Source organism: Pieris brassicae, chromosome 4 (assembly GCF_905147105.1).
Source record: "Pieris brassicae chromosome 4, ilPieBrab1.1, whole genome shotgun sequence".
NCBI classification, from domain to species: domain Eukaryota; kingdom Metazoa; phylum Arthropoda; class Insecta; order Lepidoptera; family Pieridae; genus Pieris; species Pieris brassicae.
The window spans coordinates 18,881,568-18,899,411 of record NC_059668.1 but is presented as its reverse complement, the minus strand read 5'-3'; the positions used below and the strand labels follow the sequence as shown (position 1 = coordinate 18,899,411).

General features: G+C 34.9%; 1 protein-coding gene and 1 long non-coding RNA gene across 2 annotated transcripts in view; both read right to left on the bottom strand.

Moving 5' to 3' along the window:
* LOC123709114 overlaps positions 1–17,844 on the bottom strand; it is a 263,551-nt gene that overhangs the window by 72,141 nt on the left and 173,566 nt on the right. The gene's annotated exons all lie outside the window — the stretch shown is intronic.
* LOC123709112 (transcription factor Sox-14) lies at positions 14,048–15,918 on the bottom strand. The gene has a single exon (XM_045660244.1). The coding sequence runs from the start codon at positions 15,790–15,792 to the stop codon at positions 14,686–14,688; it is 1,107 nt and encodes a 368-aa protein (XP_045516200.1). The 5' UTR covers positions 15,793–15,918; the 3' UTR covers positions 14,048–14,685.

The following is a 17,844-nucleotide window of genomic DNA, read 5'->3' as shown; positions in this document are numbered from 1 at the left end:
TTCACGTAACCTAGACATTTTGTATTTTCACCATTAAGATATAGCCTATTACGTATAACCGTTCGTTCCATCGTTATTTTATCGTCCTTAACAGTACACCCAGTTTATAAAAATAATTGATGAGCGATCGATCTATTTTGTTTATCAAAACCAAGCAGAGTGGAAAGCCAATTAGTTTTTGCTGTCAAGAATCTAAAAATAAGGTAATGTGTATTTTTTGCGATGTCAAATTGTTTGCGGGTTAAAAAGTCCTGATTTGGAAAAGCATTGTGATTAGTATACAATGTTTTGTTTCATGATAACAATAAATAATTCAATTAGTTGCATTGTTTATTTTTTATAAAGTAATGCCCATATTATACACATATTTTATCTTTTAGGTTGGCTATACTGTTTGTATACCTATATGTCTTAAAACTGTACTACAATATTAACAAATAAACCTCTTGTTTTATTAAGCATTCCTGTACGTACTTAGAAGTTTGGACTGTCCAAACGTTTACGTAATTTTTCTATATTATTTTCTTATAACTTGAAACTTAGTAAAAAAAACTACCAATTGACGATCGATTCCAGGCGTTATGTAGGAATAAGTTCCGAAGTATATCCTCCATTCTGAAGTTGGTTAATAAACGAGTTATGAGCACCAATCTGTCCTCAGTAGAAACGTCTGCCGACTTTCTTAGTGAGTCAGTCACGGCGCGCGTGTCCACTTTTTGCTGGTGGGTGCCGGCGCGAGCCAGCTATTGAAATAATTGCTTTTTCAACGGCACGCCGTGCAAATGACATTCGTGATGGAGGTCGTTTTTTAAGATTTTAAGGAATGGAAAATTGTCGCTTACGAAACATGCTTCTATCTGGGAACTATGTATTCCTTTAATAGCAATGAAAGAGCACTTAGATGTGGCACCTATCATTCGAATTCTTCGCGAATAAGCACTGTTTACCCAGAGCCTGATGTATTCGGTAGAGGGCTGATCAATTTTTAAAGCGTTGTTAAGCGATTATCTGCTATGTAACACGCATTGTTAAGCAAAAAATACTTCATAAAACTACAAAAACGTTGGAAAGGTAATATTTTTATTATTTTTTGTAAAATATATTTTATATACTATAGTCATGTATTTTAGAATAAACAGAATGCAACTTATACTTTATGGTGGTGTACTTCAATAAATAACAGATGGTTATAATGTTACATATCATGTCGCATTTCGTGGAGTAACTTACAAGCCAGCGCCTTGAATCCTGCCGTTGTAAAGTCTTCCACCATTATTTACTTGGCAATAATAATAATCCAGTGGCGCTACAGTAATTGGGCCTTGGTCGTATACTGCATCCGTATCCTTTATGGACAAGTGAACAAGCTTTATGTCCCTAACACGTGTTAATTTTTACCTGACAATTATAACATTCATAGGTGCACAACGGGGATTCAAACAAATGGATAAAATTAAGCGGAGTTTTTGAGCTAGTTCCTAGGCTAGGGAAATTGAATAAATATGTGTTAAGTAGTTAAATTAAAACACGTTAAACTGTTACTAATCAGCTAACTATGTATTACACTACCTACAATTTAAATTATAAATTTAATTCCGAGCATTCCACGCAATTTTTTTTTTATAAAATAGGGGGCAAACTGGCAGGAGGCTCGCCTGATGTTAAGTGATACCACCGCCCATGGACACTCTCAATGCCAGAGGACTCGCGAGTGCGTTGCCGGCCTTTTATGAATATGTACGCTCTTTTCTTGAAGGACCCTAAGTCGTATTGCTGGTTCCACATAGCGGTGGTGCGCGGCAAATATTTCTAAAACTAAATAAAATTAATATATGTTCAAAGATTGTCAATGCTAGGAGGCCGCTGTTAATATGTTTAGATAAATATAAAATTTCTTAACACATTGACAAGTTAATGAGAGCCAACTGCCGACGGAGTTGTGTTAAAAAGTTAAATTATTGTGTGAACTTTCACAACCATCGGTCAGCGGGTAACTTTATAACAATTCTAAGTAAAACGACGAACATTTTATTGAACATTGGTATGATAATTCGTGAGGCACGCGTCATTACAACTTAATTAAAAATCTGTAGTTATATTATCTTATAGGTAATTAGCTAAAGCTTTGTGAGCTTTTTATTATAAAAACTATTGTTACGCCATCTAACGCCTTCTTAATGGCGTAACTAAGCTCGAATAAACAACAATAACTCAATGAAGCAGATGTAGAAATGTGTCAAATTTTCAAACTGACGGTTGATTACCAAGGTTTTGTATTTGCTTAACACACACAAGCACAAGACATAGAATGAACAATAAACAAATTATTAAAAAAAACCCAATTAAAATATTTTATTCGTACAGTATTTTACTCTACTGTACAGTAATAAATAATAATAAAATATTTAATAAACAAATCATCTAACTGTCATAATCAAAAGGTACGAGTAATTCTTAAATAGACACATTACAGTATCTGTTTTTGACATTTTTATAGCTTGCAACCCAAAACAATTCCCAAAACTGTGAGTAATATGCGTTAACTAACCCAAGATATACACTATATTATATATCTCTGTCCGGACTTCTAAGACCATGTCTAATTAGCGCGACAGGCCTCCAGAGACAAAGGCATTTGTCACGCGTAAATATTTTGGACTGGCTGTCGTCACGGGACCTTTTACGAGGATCACGCTGGGTATTGTCTATACGCTGGACACCGGAGACACGATATTTTATTTATTATTATTATATCACAAAACATTGCAAAAGTACAAATCTCACATTCTGGTGCAATTGAAATAGTTTTCATACGTGGAACAGAACCTTGATGAAAGCAGATTCACGAACAGACAGCGGAAGATGCTGGACCGGAAAAGTTTAAGTGTTAATGCCTTTTTGGTTTCTGCTTCTGAAAAAAGGACAGTCGTTGCTACGTTAGGTTAGGTATCTAAACTCTATGAAATTTAAAAAAAATGAGAAATTCCATAATATTCATTAAAGTCAGGAAAGTCTATTTATTTACTTCTTTATATAATAGATTAATACTTAAAGTTCACGTCTATTTAGTATCAATTAATTTAAATTGTACATAGCGATAATATACAATAACACTATGACTGTAGATTTTTTTCAGGAATTACTTAGGCTGACATTAAGAAAGCAATGACTATTGTTAAAAATCATTGTTATTTATTGTTTCTGCGGCTCCTCTAATGCTTCATTGGACATGCCCAGAGTCCAGACATCTGCGATTTACGACATTTTATTTTTATTTATGTCTTTATTGCAGGCTTTGTTTCATACCGATTTAGGCGTTTAGGAGTACTTAAAATTTTCTTGACCCCTTATATTTTAAGTTGACAAGTAAAGAGAAAGTTTTGGTGGAGCCAAACCTTAAAAGTTAAACAAATATTTTTTAATAAAGAAATTTATAGAATGGTCCCGACGTGTATATACGCATACCAATCTTCAGATCTGCAAAATCTTATCATAATGTATATATTAATTAAATTAAAATTAAAATTACTTTATTCAATATCAAGTTACATTATTTTAGCAGGTATTGGAGCCCCTGAACTAAGTCTAGGGAGACCTGTACATCAGGGTACTCCGCTCATCCAATGGTTTAATTGAATTGTAACTTAAACAATCGCTTATAGAATATTTTATAAAGAAAAAGACCTATTCTAAAATAAAGATACAGGTTTACATGTATTAATCTTTTTTCACACCAGAAGTGAATAATGTTCGGGAAGGGTGGGATGGGATGTGTGGGGTGTAGTGGCGAGTGCTAGTGTAAAAATAGAATGAGTGCTTGTGAAAATAAAAATGATTAGATTATTCTTGTACTAGTAGTTCAGTTTCTTCATATATCCAAGTATGACATCGTCCTGAGATAGACGTATAAGTTGGTTGTATCATTTTACTACATCGCATGAGATATAATAATAATGTATTTAAGCCAATAATTAGTCTATATGATTATTAGTTAGTTACATTATTGTCCTAAATATTATATTAGGTTTAAGGTATACTCAATCATAAGAATTACGACTATAAAAATTCCCAATTCCCCTCCGCACACTTCACCGCAACAGAACACACATTACCGCTATCATGTTAGGGCTCCCTCCCAAAGAGTTTTTAGAATACAAACTGAACGATAATTGAATTAGTTTTAATAACTATATTATAATAAAATAATTATACTTCTTAGGTACCATTAACATCAAGCTACATAGGTACTTCTATTGTTTCAGTGTTCAAGGCCTCAAAAAGCTACTTTCAGGAAGATAACTTGACCTGAATTCGAGTCTGGTTGAAAAAGCTGTTCTGATCTGGTGCACAGTGTGGCAAGGCTGCGCTAGCCTCGCGGTTTGTGGAGCGTGACCGGACGTGTTGGCACCCACGGCGTGACGTCACAGCCCTCTGATACCACAGAGTATAACCGTTGCCTTGTAATTTTCACGCAATTAAATAAAAGCATACTGAATTTTTATCTTACAAATACGTCACTAAAGACTTGTGTGTGACACGTTTTGAGTCCACTATTCATTTAAAACCTTATTTTCTATTCTTACAGTAATTTGATACTAATACAATAGTTAACTTATAAATGTTAAAATTAAACGAACATAATATAAACAAAACAAGAAATTATAAAACCTAAACCTTTTTATAACTAATTAGAAATAATGCGTTTCTTAAGGCAGTTTTTGCCGCTCACCACTATTCGGAAGCGGCTGCCCACTGAAGTATTACCGAACCAATTTGACTTAGGGTCCTTCAAGAAAAGAGCGTACCGTTAAGGGCCGGCAACGCATTTGCGAGCCTTCGCGCAATGTTTGCAACGCAAATAGTTTTCAGGCTGCGCAAGACACGCGTAAATTTTTACATGCTCGCGGCACCGCAGGCAATTGTACCCGCTTACCACATCAAGTGTAATTATTTGGCACTAAATCATTCCAACATTCCGTTTGATTATAGAACTAATAAAACGTAAATAGTTAACTTCATCAAATGATGTGTCATAGTGTGGAACCCCAATTAAAGCGCCGAGCAGACTTATTGCCAAGATCCAATCTGTGTGAATAATCATTGATTTTTGTCGCAAAATGTGCTTCAACGAAAATTGAAAGTTTTTGGACCTGGAGAAAAAAGACATATGCTACGTGTATAAAATCAGATTTATCTGTAACCAGTATTTACAACATTCTGATGACCACCTTTTTTATAGAATGGGGGCCGTTAAACAAGCCTACAGGACGCCCAAAAAGGGAAGTAATTGCAGCCCATGGCCAACCATTTTAGTGGGTGCGTTGCCTTTTAGGAGTATGCTCTTAACAGTTGGAGCATCTCCCAAAGAAGACCCCCACCGGGAGTCTACTCAACAGTTCGCTGGTTCCCAAAAGAAAATGTCTTGTCGCCAGTCCGTGGAAGACGTCCATCCAAACACTGAGCCTGCAGGAGGTTCATAATTCCCTGTAAAAAATACTTACTTTATTAAAAATAAATATTTAAGGCACAACAATTTTGATATTGTCTATCAATATATATATATCTGTTTAGTACTTATCTTATTGATTACGGAATAAAAATTGGGCGTGCATGTGGCCCACTGTCCGCATCATTATACAATTAAATATAAACAGGTGTGAAATTAGACTCGTTTTTTGTATTACTAAGTGTCTGTTTCAGAAATCGCCTAAACGCCACTAAAACACTATAATTTGCACTAAGCGAAATGATTTAGTAGTTTCGACTCATTAAAGCCCCACTTTTTTTACCAATTACGAGCCGTTTTAGCCCGACAAAGAGTTTTTTGTTGGAATTCAGAAGGCTGATTGATGGCCGATTACTTTTGTATTTGATCCAAAGATGCTTCCGAGGTGCTTTGTTTGAGACAATTTGCTATTTATATTGATTTTTGTTAGTATTTTATTAATTTAAATTAAATTGTTGACACAGTATGATACTGTATCATCAGGGACATCCATATTTACTTTATCTGTTCCATTTATCTTTTTTAACACTAATTGAGTTATATGTATGCCTATTTTGACATTACTGTGTAAAAGACCACTAAACACGCGGCATCCTTCCGTAATAGATTCTATAATGTCTAATGTATACGACAAGCGAATTTAATTAAAAGATTTTTACGTATTTTAATATAAAATACGATAAACGTGTAATTTGCTTACACCTAACGAATTATTTGTAGATAATGATTCTTTAGATTTCACAGATTATATACTGTCATATATTTTTCTTATCTGTATCGGTGGCTAGTATCTTTTAAAGAAATACCTTTTACAAGCCAGCCCAGAGTGTGGGCATAAAGATTTCTAAACGAAACCTCAGCAGGTTTTCAGTGAAACGATGCACGATCAACATTGTTAGGCGGTCTGAGTGCTTTTCTAGCCATTTCGTTGAAGCCACTACAAATAACCAAAACGAATCCGCCTCGCTGTTTGCTAAACGTTTGACCGGGCTATTCTTACCTACTAACCCGCTACGAAGCGAATATTGACAGGGGATTTTAATCTCTATTATCGAGTGTGAAAGGGTTGACTTTGGAATATGGGACTCTGTTGATGATGCACCAAATGTATGTATCGACTGTTTACGGTCAAATTTAGAGATATGGGAATAACATCTTTATGCCGTAGAATTTAAGTATGTAAGTCCTATGGATTGGAACTAAATGCAATTGACGTGGATGTAACTAGGAGATGAATCTTCAGCTTACCGTTACTTAAACCGTTCAGTAAATTAATTTAATACTGACAAGATGTTACTAGAAATAACAAGTTACTTTAATTAAATTTCAAAGTCATTTTCTGTAAATCAAAAGAATGATTTTACGTTAATAAATATATTTTATAATGATATAAATTATTCTGCATAATTACCTGGTAAAGAGCAGTGTTTGCCTAGTGGCTGGCGGTTCGATCACCTGCTAGCCTATTAGATTCACAAATGACCTTTAAACAGATACAAAAATCTGAGGCTCAGACCTAAAAAGTTTGTAGCATCACTTACTTTGAATTATTTAATTACCTCGTAAATGTTTAAGTGTCATAGATGGAAATTGGTACAGATTACTCATAGATGAATTTCCATAGACAAAAGAGTTTAGATTTGTTTTTAAATACGAAGAAGATTATCTCTATATATGTAGGAGAAAACAAAAATACTTTAAGATAAAATTATCCATTTAGAAATATTGATCACGATGACCCGAGCAAGGCGCCGGCGCGTCTAAACCCAGAGAGCACTTCACATATAAATTGTACAAACACTTGTGTGTCATACAGTATTGACAGTGACGTAACCCACAGATGATAATAGAACATGTCTCTTTATAATTGAGCTTCTTTTGTTTTCCCGAAATAAACACAAGGCGCGGATACAACTGACACAGATTATAAAGATTTGGTTGGCTTGGCTTTTATATTATCCCATAATGCAGTAAAGTAAAGGATCGTATTAAATGTACCAATGTTTATAAGTCATATTATTGTATTGGCCATGTATTTTTTCATACAGCGTGAAGCTTGTCCTATTCATAAATTATATTTTTTTATATTTCATTGAAAGAAATATAGTGAAACTGAATTAATTCAACAGTAAGAAGGTCTACGAGTGGAGCGATGTCTTCCAGTCAACTACTGGAAATTTTACATATTCATAGCAATAAAATTTTGACAAATATAACCTTTATTTTTTCCTCCTAAAATCTCCTAAATTGTCGGAGTTAGTTAAATTCAGTGTAATTTTAAACGTATAACACTTATAACTTTATATTAAAATAAGTATCCAAACAACGATGAAATATATAAATCAAGATTGAACAAGATAAGATAATCCGAGTCGGTTTCATTTGTTTTTAATTATTCAAGTCCGCCCTTATAATGACTCAATCGCCCTCGATTTATGACTGCCCCTGGCGCATTGTTTTTTTTCCACCTACTTATTTGATTGACTTGTTACGGCAAAATTATGTGAGCAAAACGAATTAGGCGTAAATCTATTCAATAATGGTAATACTATTACATAAACATAGAGATGTTTTAATGAGGCACCACTGTTGGTCTAGTGGTTTTTGCATGGTCAAAATATGGCTTAAAATGAATGGGATTTTCTATTCATGTCACGTGTATATTTGATCGTTGCTGGATGCTTTCTGCTCCACTTGGGATATACAACTTTAAGTGAAGAAAAATAAAGTAAGGAAACCGGCTTCAGACCCAAAAAATCTAACACGTAGGTACCCACAGTACAGATAGAAATGATCGAAGAATCTGATGTCTTAGTGAAGACATAGATAAGGTTCTCTGCACTATGTTTTTTTATAACCTCTATTAACAAACTAAGTAGGTATCTCAAATGCTATGTAACATTTTCATCAAATTCTGGGACACTACAGGGCGTAATAACGATTTAGAAAAACTTTAAATAAATAATAAATAAATTACTTCTATTTATCGATGTTTTTGTCGGTAATTGTTATGTTTGCCAAATTCTTGGTATTTTTTAAAGTACCAATGTATCAGAGTGTCGCCTAGTTTTTGTAAATAAAATACCAACTCCGAATATTTTTTTGTTTCTACCACATACTACAATGTGGCCAAAGTTCTCGTATTTATGTTTAAAGCACGCAATATTTGCAAATAAATTAACAATGAAGTCACAAACACGTTTAAAATCATGAAAGCCACTGATAAGTTTTCGTTATCTATAAGCTCTCTTATCTGTGTGACTAACTTTTCCCGGAATAAATAATCCAACTTTTTGGTGAATCTATTAGGCATTTTAAAATATTTTTACCGATAAGATTGTACTCAAAAATTAATATTATGCACAAATCTCAAATATATTTAGTATATTATAATAATTTGGAATGTGGTTAAGAGGTATTGTGTTCTGGTCGCGCGAGACTCATCCCAAAAGTCTTGCTTTATTTTAATGTATTCTATTCGTAATTAACACATGTGAAAGAATTCGCAATCTAGCCTTATATGTAATGTATGTGTAAATGTAATGTCCAGAAATCACCTTCCCTATGTGTCTACTCAATTGAGGATTCCTGCTTCTGGGCTTCGTTAAATTCCATAGATAGTAATAATGTATACAAATTAGAAGAAATCAAAATAATAAACGGAAATGAAATCAAACATCATTAAATAATCGTAAACCTGACATGGACATGGTAATTTTGACCAAAAACAAAACCTATTACAGTTAAGCAAACCTCGGCGTGTTTATGGCCGTTTAATTGTTTTATAATGTACCCTTGCCCTGTCATAAAACTTTCGGAAAAAACAACCTTTTTGGTTGGACTACCGCGGGGTAGGTGATATTTAGAATTAATTTTTAAATGCAAGTATTTTAATGTTAGATGTAGTTTCTGTTAAGACTGGAATGTTATTGCAGTCAATTAATAGAAGCAAAAATAGATAAAAATTACAAATCTGTTCTTATTAACACACTATGTTAGAATTTTGAAATCACGAAATATTAGACAGGAAATTAGTTGTATATCTATTAAGGATATAACCCGGTTTTCTAAGTAGAAAAATATCTGGAGTGGGCCTGAAAAACCCTTATTAGCTTCTCTCATATCTTGCAAATCAATGAATTTGTGGAAGGCGTTTCTTAATAAATATTAATTAATTATTTTAGAACTTTCCACTCTTAAAATGCTGTATCTAAAATATTTTACTAAAAAAGTTCAAGTTGTATATTTCAAAAGGAATAAGGTTATTTAAAAAAACACGTTAAGGCCTTTAAAAATGGCTTCCCACGACCATGACATTTTTTTAGGGATTCCTTGAATTCCACTAAACAAGTACTTCATGTATGTTCCGTGAAACTGTCCTTTGCATTAAGACGTTATACAGCCAATTGTTATTTGTCTAAAATTTCAAACAAACGTTTGCTGGAATTTTACAGGATCTTTACCATATGTACAAAAGAACAGATCATAATGTAATGCTGTACAGTCTGCATCACATATTATTTTCCATAAAATATTATACATATAGCATATATCTGCGTTAAATAATATTAACGTATCCAAAATAATATATATAAATACATCGTTGGTTTTGGATATTTACATATCCCTCAAGAAAAAAAGGCTGGCAACTCACTAGCGAGCCCTCTAGCATTAAGAGTGTCCATGGGTGGCGGCGTAACGTAACAACAGGTTGCCCATTTGCTCCCTGTTTTGTATAAAAAATATCATAAAAATAATCAAAAGGAATGATGTATATGGAGTCATAACAAGCAGTTTCTTCCAGACAAGCCAGAAGTCTCAGGCTATACAGATAAACTAAACATTTAAAATTTCCCGGCATAATATACGGTGGTTTCTACAAATATAAATGTTAAACCTAAAGTCAGTATAATAATAAAAATTTCCAATACCCAAGCAGTAAAATGGAATGGTCAGTAAAATCCTACCTGAAGTATACCGTTAGGTGCTTCCAGGAAGGTCATACATTTTTTGCTTTACCTCAGTACAAGTACAAGGCTATGTAGTTTAGGGTGCATTCTGAGAAAGCTCAGAAATCCTAGTTATTTTAAAAATGTTTATGACAATTAACTAATAACAAATTTCACAGGTTTGGAGTTAGAATCTGTATTAAAAACTACGAATTCATGTTAAACAAATGCTAAAAAAATAATATAAGTTAATATATTTCTTAAAACTATGTATGTGATTAGTAAATACACTATTTATGTCACATTACAAGTTATTTACTATACATAATGTACTTATTTCCAGACATAATAAAGCCGTATAATTTAATGGATACGGCGTATCCCAGATCAGAAAATAACATATAACTATTTGCAAAAAGCATTTCATTCAGCCGATAAGCAGTAAACACATAATTAATGACATTAACATACTAAAGTCAAAGTCAAAAATCATTTATTCATATAGGTAACACAATGTACACCTTTGAACGTCAAAAAAAAAGAAATATGCATTAAATGCTTCTAATTTTAAATTTACTGCCAGTTCTCAAATCAAGGGCATGGAACGGAAGAGGAGAACCGGCAATAAAATCTAGTTTTACATAACGTTTGTAAGGAGCTGCAACCATAACACCATGTTCCACATGACATCAGCTGGAGGCATGGTAAATAAACGGGCATACAAGTATTGGATTATAGAATTCAAACATGCCACCCACTTTTAGGGACAAATGAGATGTTGACAAGAAACATAAAAACAAAGGGACCGCCAGGGGGCGGCGGTGTCAATATCTAGAACAAACAGTGTGTTTGTCGAACGAATTACGTGAGAACATTGTTTGGCGGGTGTTTGAGAAATTAGTGAAAAAAATAAGCGGATGTACCGAACAGATGTATTGTAAAGATGGGTTTTATTATTTGTGGTTCGCAATATGCATTACAAATATGGTTTATTTAAATTTCCTATTTAACAATTTTGTTATTGTCTTTTCAGCGTTTCTCACTTGAAGCGGTATCTCTGAATATCACTTGTGTTTATACCGTTCATACCTATATACCTTTAGTAGTAGAATTTTCATATAATTGTGTGTTAAGTTCCTAAACAATTTCCTCAGAAAGACGAATTTTATACACAAATAAATATGTATAAACACAACGAAAAGTTACTTATCCTATTTGTAGTATTACCTCTTTAGTTTAGAAATAAACAAAGCAATAACGATAAAACCTTTGTAGGTCTGGGCCTCAGGTTTCTGTATCTGTTTCATGATCATTAGTCAATCTAATAAGCATTTAGGTGATAGGCCATCTGGGCCTTACACACACCGTCCACTATTTGAGTCTAAGGCTAGCCAATTTCTTCACGATGTTTTCCTTCACCGTTCTAGCGAATGTTAAATGCACATAGAAAGTCCATTTGCGCACAGGCGGGGGTGGAACCTACGACCTTAGGCATGAGAGTCGCACGCTGAAGCCACTAGGAAAACACTTAGTATTTGTTAAACACTGTCTTTATTACGTTTCTCACTTCAAGTGATCTGAATATATTTGTTATTTTGTATATCTAAATAGCTTTAGAAGTAGAATTTTCTTATCATTCTTTAAAGTTCCGAAACAATGCTGTATTAGAAAGGCTTATTTTATTGATGAATGATTAGCTCAAAACGCAACGAACTCTAATACTTTTCGTAGTATTGCCTTAGTACTAATATAAACAAAGTCAAGACACTCCACTTCTTCGTTATTGTCTATATATTTAAAGCCTATAGGTACCAGATAAGGCTGTTAATGTTATAACATATGGTTTTATTTACAATATTTATTGGCTGTATACTATTCGGCAGTTTGTGTTTGATTCATTGATAAAGGCAGGACTTCTAGGTTTAGAAAGCCGAAAACCTATAACGGTTAGCAGATAATTCATAGAATAAAATGTTTTGGATTTTGTGTAATTGTATTATTTTTGTTTTTATTACTATTTTTAATAAACATTACCGTATACAAGTAAATATAGTATAGTAAAATATTTATTTGAAGTATTTTTCGATAAAAAACACGTATTAAAACTGTAAATTATACGACAATTTTCAATATTTGTAGTAGAAGATCAGTCTTGTGTTGCCTGACCGTTGTTGAATATTGTGAATGACACATTCTATAGAGCTAAAGTGTTTAACTGACCAAATAATAGGTTTCGAGATCAAACATTTTTATAGGTATACACGCGGTTATGTCGCTGGACTCCCGATTTCGAAGAATACATAGAATTAGCTTTTACTATTGAAAAAGCCGTCCAGAAATTGTATTTGCAATTACCAAAGTATTATCATAGATTGACTAATTTGTACCAAAGTTAATGCAACAAAATTAGCTATTAAATAATATTAGGTTTGATTCGATATTTATGTACTGCGAATTATATAAATAATACCGATTCAAAAATCGGGTTTTAATAGTAACATATCATTGAATTAAATATATAAAATTGATAGTTATCTATAAATTATTAGACTTTTTAAATTTGTCGGTTTCTCTCTTCTAAGTATTTTTTTAATTCCTTTAAGTTTAATAATAGGATCACTGGGAAGACGAAACTCCTACGACGGCCACATTTGACCAGAGTCTCTTAGAGGAAGCAACGTAAAAATTAGTAGATTAGTATAGTTAATATTAATAGTGGAAAAGATTTAGAAATACTTTTGTAAATTAAATTACAATGCCTATTTTGTATCTCTAATAAGGGCTATTATTTTAAACTAGTATTCGATGTTGAGTCCGAAGGTCGAAGAAAAGTAAAAGAAAAGCTCGGTCATTTCCTTTTCTCACCACCGTCACATTTGAATGATATAAGCGTGAGAGAAAACAATGCGGTGTCGTGTGAACCGTGATTCCACCCTCGCTGGTTCGATTCCCGTCGCGTGACGGCTGGGGTGCCAACTTATTTCCGGAATTATTCATTCTTGGCTTATCAAATGTTGTTATAAAAATTTAAGATTCATTCAAGCTTTGCAAATTATTTTAGTAAAAAAAATCCACCACATTTTCATATATAAAATAATGTATATTTAAAACTTAATAAATCTTTGTACAGTTAAAAAAAAATATCTAAATTAGAATCAATCAAAGTTTAGGCTTTTTTTTGTTCCACAAGCGAAATTCACAAATAGAAATTAATTAAAAGCTTGCACGTGAAATTTAATGTTTGTTAATGCGTAATTGAAAATAGTTTAAGTACTGGGGCGTTGTATTAAGTATCCCCAAGGAATGCCTGAATCTATCAATTCACCCCTAACATGTTGACAGTATGAAGCATTTAAAATGCAATTATTTCAATATGTAAATTGCATAATAAACCTAAAAAAATCAGATTATTTAATTTGCCAAAATTTTGTAGTCTTTATCTGAATGAGCGTAATGCATACGCGTTGATATCTTTTACATGAAAATGTATACGTTTAGTAGCAGACTTTATAATCTGTTGGTAATGTTAAAACTGATTTTGATTTCACTCAATGCGCAAAGGGTTGGTTTGGGGAAGCAACAAAACAGCATGTACAATTTTAACGCGTCGTTTATTGATAACTTTATCTTCTTTCAATATACTTTTGTGTCCACTGACTATATAACACTCACTGTACATTTTCGTATTACAATATTTTAGTCTTTCGAGGCTTTATAACTTTCGATTCGATATAACAAATATTTTGTACATACACGACGGCCGTACGAGTGTTCGCCGTGGCACTTCTTAATTCTATCTACCTACATTATCCACTAACTTCAACTTTTCTAGCCTTTAACACTATATTTACAATTTGATCAAAATTTTTTTTGGTATTCAAATAATCTCTTTCACTACATCGTCTCACACGCGAATATCACTCCACAGCCTCTCGTCCGCACGTCACAACTTATAATATAAACTTAAACCATGAAAAAATACAGTAATCGTAATATAATACAAGATTAATCAACAACATTAAATCGAACGCTCGGCCGACGGCGGGCCGATTCAGAGTCAACATCGCGCAACACTAACAGAGCTGGCTCCCGGCTTCGATAAACAAATAAATTGACATACCTAGAAGTATGTTTGGCTGGGAATAACGATCACTGTCCTAACGCGATAGTCACAGGCGTGCGACGCGCTCATAGCGGCGGGATGTCGATGTCGCACGCGAAGGGCGATTCTCAGATGAGCGGCATGGCGCGCTCGCCTGCCGCCGCGTACCTCTGTTCGTCTGGTACGTGGTACATGTTGATGATGTGGCTGAGGTCCTGCTGCCCGTACTCGCGCTTCATGGCTAACTCGTGCGGGTGCTGCCCACCCGCTTGCCCGTATTCGCGCTTCAGTTGCGAAACCGGCTCATGAGACACAAACTCCCGCTTGAGCCCTGGCGGTCCGGGTGACACTGGCTCTGACTTGGCCGATGAACCGCTTGGTGAATGTGATGCGCAAGATGCGGGTAGCGCGTAGCCACCTGGAGATCCGGGGCCGATTCCATATGCGGATGGCGACGGCGGCTGCGGCAGGTATGGAGATCCTTGTCCACCGCCATAGTAACCTCCGCCGTATCCGCTCTGTTGCATCTGTGACACGTCGTAGCGCGGGTAGCCATATGCTTGCTGCTGATATGCACTGGGATCGTGCATCATGTAACCGTTGGGCATGTAGCCGTTTGGAGTCATCTGGTAAACATCGCGAGGTTGTTGCGCCGACGGAGCGGCCGTTCTTTGCACGTCACTTGCACCTAATAACGATCCACCTCCTAGAGGATACTTTTCCTGTTTCTTTGCAAGAGTCTTCGTTTTCCGCCTTGGTCTATATTTGTAATCTGGATGTTCCTTCATGTGAACGGCTCGCAATCTCTTAGCTTCGTCGATGAACGGTCGCTTCTCAGATTCAGATAAATCTTTCCATTGTGCGCCTAAACGTTTGGAGATTTCGGAATTGTGCATTTTAGGATTGTCGGAGGCCATTTTCCTGCGTTGCCCGCGTGACCACACCATGAACGCGTTCATCGGTCGCTTGACCCGTTCGGCGTTAGAGTTTTTGCTGGTGGTGTTATTGTTGTTGTTGGGCGGCTGGTGATGCTGAGGCGGAGGCTGGTGGTGTTGTGGTAGCGGCTGATGCTGATGATGCTGCAGTGGCTGATGCTGACCCAGCGACTGTTGCTGCGGCAGCGACATCATGCCGCCGAGGGCGCCCAGCGAGCCGTAGCCGTGCTGCAACGCATGGTGCGGCGGCACGGTAGCGTGTAGGCTGCCGCCTTTCAAATCCGTCTCCATCGTCAACATGTCGTCTTCCTGCGGCGCGTACAGCTTGCCGATCCTTCGTTCACCGTACACAACAAGAGAACTGTCGGTCGCTCACATGGACTCGCGGCGGCGCGCGTGGATACGTCTCGCGATACCGTCCGGCGCGAGGGCTACGTGCGTTATGAGGTGGTCGACGTCCGGGCGGCGGCGAGTGCTCTCCCCCCGTCCGCCCCGCGTCCCACCAGCCCCGCCCCCCGCGCGCCCGCCAATGGGAAGCCTGTCCGTGGCCCCGCCCCGCCCGCGCGCTCCCACCCGCCGCGCCCTGCATTTTTAATCGCGTGGCGAGCGAGGCGATCGTTTGGCTCGTCCACACCGCCTTATGCAAATTACAATGCTGTTTCCCGACGGTGTTTGATCCTTTTTAACCTTAGTTTATGCGATAAACAAGCTTTTCTTTATTTTGTAGACAATTTGAAATTATAATTTCTTATTGTTGGAGCCATATGATGATAAGAAATAGCTAAGACATTTCCGCATTCAAATACAATAAAACAAACAATAGGAAATGAAATAAATGCGTTGGTACCTTGAGAGTAGCACATTCGTTAGAGTTTATACAGCTGGCACAGTAAGGTCAAGGCGCTGAGCACCAAACTGATAAGCCACAGGCTACATTGTTTTGAAGAATCATTGATGATCACTTACAATATCCTCTTTTGTTGGGGGCTGACAATAGACTACTCAATTCAGCTACTCATTCAATTGTTGCATAATGTATGTAAACACTCAATTATATTGAATCTTTTATTTTAAAAGACATTGAGGTCTATTATCGTTAGTAAAAATGTAGTGTTGCCATTTTGTTAAGCCAATATTTTTGGTTATTGTCTATGTGAACCACATATTATTGTAGTTTGTGGTACAATCTTTGGTGAATTAACTAGTTTTTTAGTATGTCAACCTACCTGGTTGAAGCTACGTATACTATATGTATATATTATTATTAAAATGAATCGGCCTGAAGTGTATCTTAAGTATCATAGAAATGGCTATATATGTAATGCCTTTTTAGATAAAATAAAGGTGCCTATTACTTAAATCACATTTAAATTTATGCTAGAAGCAGTTTATTTAAGTAACATGTATATCAAAGTATTATATATCAACTTAACGTAAAATAAATAAGTAGATAAATACATTATATGATTAATCGTACTCTTCATACACTATACCTATATAGTTTTTTTAAAGTATTTAGTAATAATTTATAATAATATATATAAAATTTTGAGATTGATGATTTTCTCCATTTCGTCATTGGAACTTAATCAATTATGACTCAATATAAATGCAATTCATTTTTAATTTGATAAACTCTTTATAATAAAAATACTAATTATTTAATCTCACTTTGATTTAACTAGATTTTGTTTCTATCTGTCTAAGTGTATTCTAACTGTCATAAATAGAGATACGTTTCACCAAATACCTTTAATAGGAATAAAATTAGTCTATGTTATCTGATGCTCTAAAGATAATAAATATTTGAAGGTCATGAGTTTGAGCCAGCCAGCTATAATTACCATGTGTAGTAAATTAAAAAAATCATTTGTTATTTATCTTTAGCATTAAAATAACGGTAAACAAGTAAGCTTGAAACAAACAAAAGACTCTCAGGTAATTTTCTAGGAATCTAATTTCACGATAGTTTCTCCCAGAAGGACCCTTTGTTCTTACAATTCCAGTAATCATTATCTTACTTTTTCTAAATACATTTTTAGTATAAGTTATGATGGCCAGTAAAGTTTACCCTTTGAGTAATTATTCTTTTAAATTACATTTGGCATAGGTAGGTATCTGTAAATTTGGTGTTTTAAAAACATAGATTATCTACAGATTACTTATAAAATATGTGTCCTGTATTTAGTATAGGAAAAACGTTATAGATCGGAATAAAACAAAGTTAATAAAAAAAACACTTTTATTACAAAATGAATTACTTATAAGGTACACACTTTTGTTACTAAGTTAACAGTAATAAATTATGACATACAAAGCGAGTAAAAATAAAAAGAAACCTAGTTATCGAAG